Source organism: Nicotiana tomentosiformis, chromosome 6 (assembly GCF_000390325.3).
Source record: "Nicotiana tomentosiformis chromosome 6, ASM39032v3, whole genome shotgun sequence".
Taxonomy (NCBI): Eukaryota; Viridiplantae; Streptophyta; class Magnoliopsida; order Solanales; family Solanaceae; genus Nicotiana; species Nicotiana tomentosiformis.
In genome coordinates, this window is record NC_090817.1 from 81245446 (window position 1) to 81249339 (window position 3894).

General features: G+C 46.4%; 1 protein-coding gene across 1 annotated transcript; it reads left to right on the forward strand.

The window, feature by feature from the left end:
- The first annotated feature begins 330 nt into the window (after window positions 1-330).
- On the forward strand, window positions 331-2625 carry LOC138894287 (uncharacterized). The gene is made up of 3 exons (XM_070178974.1): window positions 331-475; window positions 1273-1928; window positions 2008-2625. The coding sequence occupies exons 1-3, from the start codon at window positions 331-333 to the stop codon at window positions 2623-2625; spliced, it is 1419 nt and encodes a 472-aa protein (XP_070035075.1).
- The last annotated feature ends 1269 nt before the right edge of the window (window positions 2626-3894 follow it).

The following is a 3894-nucleotide window of genomic DNA, read 5'->3' on the forward strand; positions in this document are numbered from 1 at the left end:
AACGATATGATTTTCAACAGCTCGATCGGATTATATTCTATTGATCCCATCAGGTTCGATCATGACACACATGATAGATGTCCTGTCGGTTTAGTCTCCCAAGGCATTTAATGCATATCAGGCGGTGGTCGGCCACTGCTGATAATGAACCGCCGTCGATTTGAACCTATAAATCACTCCCACCTTTATCTTTTATCAATTTTACATCTTCCATCTTCTAAAATTTTCCCATCCCTTCTTACAAAAAAGTTGTGATTTCTTTCCGAAAGGATCCCTCAATTCTACCAAATCTCTATTACCTCCTTCTGCTCCTTATTTTTGAATTCAAAAATGGCGAAAATATCGCAAATAATTCCTCAGAAAGAGAAAGCTTCATCTTCACAGTGTGTCGTCGATGAGACATCGGTGGAACCACGGCCAGAGGAGTGTGTCCCCGGGGCGTGCGTCCTTACTTCAGATTTTAAAGTTGATAAAGGTTCATCGGTCCCTGGCCGGTGTGAGCCGGTATCGAGGTACATGTGTTCGATTACTGAGAAGCACCTCGATCTGTTAAAGAAGGATTGCAATTGGGGGGAAAAGAAGTGATAATACCTACCCCTGACGAAGACATTACTTCCCACGTGAAAGGGTTTTTGAACGTATATACCTATCCTTTCACTTTGGGTCCCCTCGATTCCGTCGTTATCGACTTCTGTCGACAGCATCAGGTAACCTTAGATCAGGTCCATCCTTCTTTGTGGCGGATCGTTATTCTGATCCGATATTTCGTGAGTAAAATCGAGGGGATGTCGTTCACCCTTGATCATCTTATCCGGCTATACCGTCCCCGACTTTTTCGGGGAGGGTTAATAAAACTCCAGCATCGGGCTACCAAGGCTTTGTTCTCGAGTATTGACGAGGACAGGGACCGGGGTTGGATGAGCAGGTTCGTTCGAGTAAGGACTTCGGACCTGATCCCGACCGAAAAGATGCCCTTTCCCGAGGAGTGGAATTTGAAACATAAGTGTGATTTTGCCCTTGTTTCTATTTTGTTCTTTCATTTGTTCTCTTATCGACACTCCCCTTTTTCGTGATGTAGCGGTTCCCTGGATGCCCGGATTCCCGACCTCAAGAATTGGGTACGGGCTCTTGTTTCAACTTCCACATACGCCGAGCGCTCATGGCGTGATTTGTCTAAGGGTCGGTGGGAGGCCAAAAACCACGGTAAGCTCATTTCTCGGAATCTGATGAGGCACTTCTCGATATATTTTTGATAAGGTTTCTCATATGCAGGTTTGGGTAAGGACGCGGTCTTGAGACCTCTGTCTAATGAGGAGGATGTCTCGACCTTCGTTCCAAAGCCTGTGAAGGAAAATAAAAAGAAGAGAGCTTCGTTGTCCGAATATCCAAAATTGAAGAAGAGGACGGCTCGTAAACCAAACAAGAATGTCATTCCTTTGACCGTAGAATCCGTTTTGCACCTAAGGGATGAAGAAGAAGAAAAATATGATGAGTCCACGCTGGCGGTCCGGACGAAGAGAGCCACCGATGCTTCAATGCCGGCTGGATCGATGATGCCCTATGGGGCTCTGTCTCGAACTGAAAATATACCGGAGAGTGGTTCCGGCAGAGTCCCCGAACTATCGGATGTCGAAGGAACCTCTCATCGGAATCAACCCGCAGGGGTTACAATCAGGGAGCCCTTCGAACCCCTCCGAGCCGAGGTGAGTGCTCCGAGCGATTCACTCGAGGTAGTAGCGATCGAGAACTCGCCTCTCTTTCCCGCTTTTTCCGCAGGGGTGATTCGGGAAGCTCAAGCTCTGGGGCCCCTTAATCTAGATAGGCCTCACGATGAAGAGGATCCGTTTCGTGACCTGTTCTCTGGTATCGAGGACGTTGCCGGTGATGAATCGGATCTTTTTCACGGTTTGCGGCAGGCTTTGGACCAAGTGAGTCTTTTGAAAAACTTTTTGTTGGTATTGCCTTTATGTTTGTCTTTCGTTAACTTCGCTCCTTGTTTCTTCGTAGGCTGCGGCAGTCCATCGAGAACAATGTTGTCGTTCCCAGAATAAGCTGCATCGATACGCGGGCGACCTGAGACGCGCTATCGATGAGAAGAACTCTCTCAAACTTTCCTTAGGACAGAGAGAGGAGGAAATAAAAGATCTCCGGGCCGAACTGTCCAAGGCTTATCGAGACCAGAATGATTTGTCTGAGCAGGTAATGATGCGTTTGAAAACCTATGGGTTTGATACTGGAACGGTATCTAACATTTCGGTCTCACAGCTGCAGCAAAATATCGAGATGATTGGGGGGCTGCGTGAGGAGGTCGATGTGATAAGGATGGAATCCTTGCAGTGGAAAGAAGGTATGGACCGCTTTGCTGCAGAAAAAGAGACCGCTCGAGCCCAGTTATCGTCGTCTGAAACCCAACTTCAGAAAGTGAAGGAGAAAAACCTAGTTCAAGCAAAGAAAATCGAGGAGCTTGAGGCTCGGTTGGCCTCGGTACTCGCCAAGGCTGAATCCGATGACGAAAAGGCAAAGACTTGTGCGGATGCGCTCGTGGCCGTCTATCGGGCTGATGCTGAAGCTGCCCAAGTTCAGGCAAGAGAAGCAGCCGAATCCGCCGACGGTCAGGTGCATTAGGTTGCCGAACTTGCTAAGCACCGATCCAGGAGAGAAACCCTCGAGGAGATTCATGCTCGCCGCTTCGATCTCATAGAAGAGATAAAAAGGCCAAAAGAACTCGAGGGTGATGCCGAAGCTCTGATTTCCAATGATGATGATGATGACGACGGGAGCAAAAGTGGATCCGAGAGCGGGGGGGGGGGGAATCTGATAAAGAAAAGACTGTTTCCGTCTAATTTTTTTTTTTTTGCTGTAGCCACCCATATAAATAAATTTTGTGTATAGGCCTCTTCTTTTGCCGACTTGCTTTTGATTCTGTTTCCTGGGTTGCTGTGATTTGTCTCATGAATATTTCCATAATGTTTTAAACCAATCAATCAAACTCGAACCTCGCAGTCTCTTCAACCGAGCGAGTGTCTACTTGTGCTAGATTTAATTGTCAACAATTCGATTTTGAAGAGAATATAGCCCGTGGGCTTGGTCGAGTGAATGATTCGAACTCGAATTAAAGAACAGCCCGTATGCTTGATCGAGTGAATGATTCGAATTCGAATTAATGCAGCCCGTAGGCTATTTGATCGAGTGAGTATTTGCTCGAACTTGAATTAAAGAATAACCCGTAGGTTTGATCGAGTGGATGATTTGAACTCGAATTAATACAGCCCGTAGGCTATTCGGTCGAGTGAGTTTTTGCTCGAACTCGAGATAAAAAATAACCCGTAGGCTTGACCGAGTGAATGATTCGAACTCGAATTAATGCAGCCCGTAGGCTATTTGGTCGAGTGAGTATTTGCTCGAACTCGAATTAAAGAAATAGTCTGTAGTCTTGGCCGAGTGGATGATTCGAACTCGAATTAATGCAGCCCGTAGGCTATTTGGTCGAGTGAGTGTTTGCTCGAACTCGAATTAAAGAAATAGCCCGTAGGCTTGGTCGAGTGGATGATTCGAACTCAAATTAATGCAGCCCGTAGGCTATTTGATCGAGTGAGTGTTTGCTCGAACTCGAATTAAAGAATAGCCCGTAGGCTTGGTCGAGTGAATGATTCGAACTCGAATTAATGCAGCCCGTAGGCTATTTGATCGAGTGAGTGTTTGCTCGAACTCAAAATGAGGAATAGCCCGTAGGCTTATTTGGTCGAAACAGTTTTTGCTCGAATCTTGAGATAAAAAATATATATAGCCCGTAGGCTTAATGGTCGCATTATATCTTAATTCTTCACATGTTATTACACGCCTGGGTTCGGGCCAACTTATACGAGCATGGCTCGCTTCGATCATATGGCTCTT

Coding starts and splice junctions, on each gene's coding strand:
- LOC138894287 (XM_070178974.1), top strand. CDS start 331: ATGGCGAAAATATCGCAAATAATTCCTCAGAAAGAGAAAGCTTCATCT. Junction 476..1,272: donor AGATTTTAAAGTTGATAAAG/GTTCATCGGTCC, acceptor TCTCATATGCAG/GTTTGGGTAAGGACGCGGTC. Junction 1,929..2,007: donor TGCGGCAGGCTTTGGACCAA/GTGAGTCTTTTG, acceptor GTTTCTTCGTAG/GCTGCGGCAGTCCATCGAGA.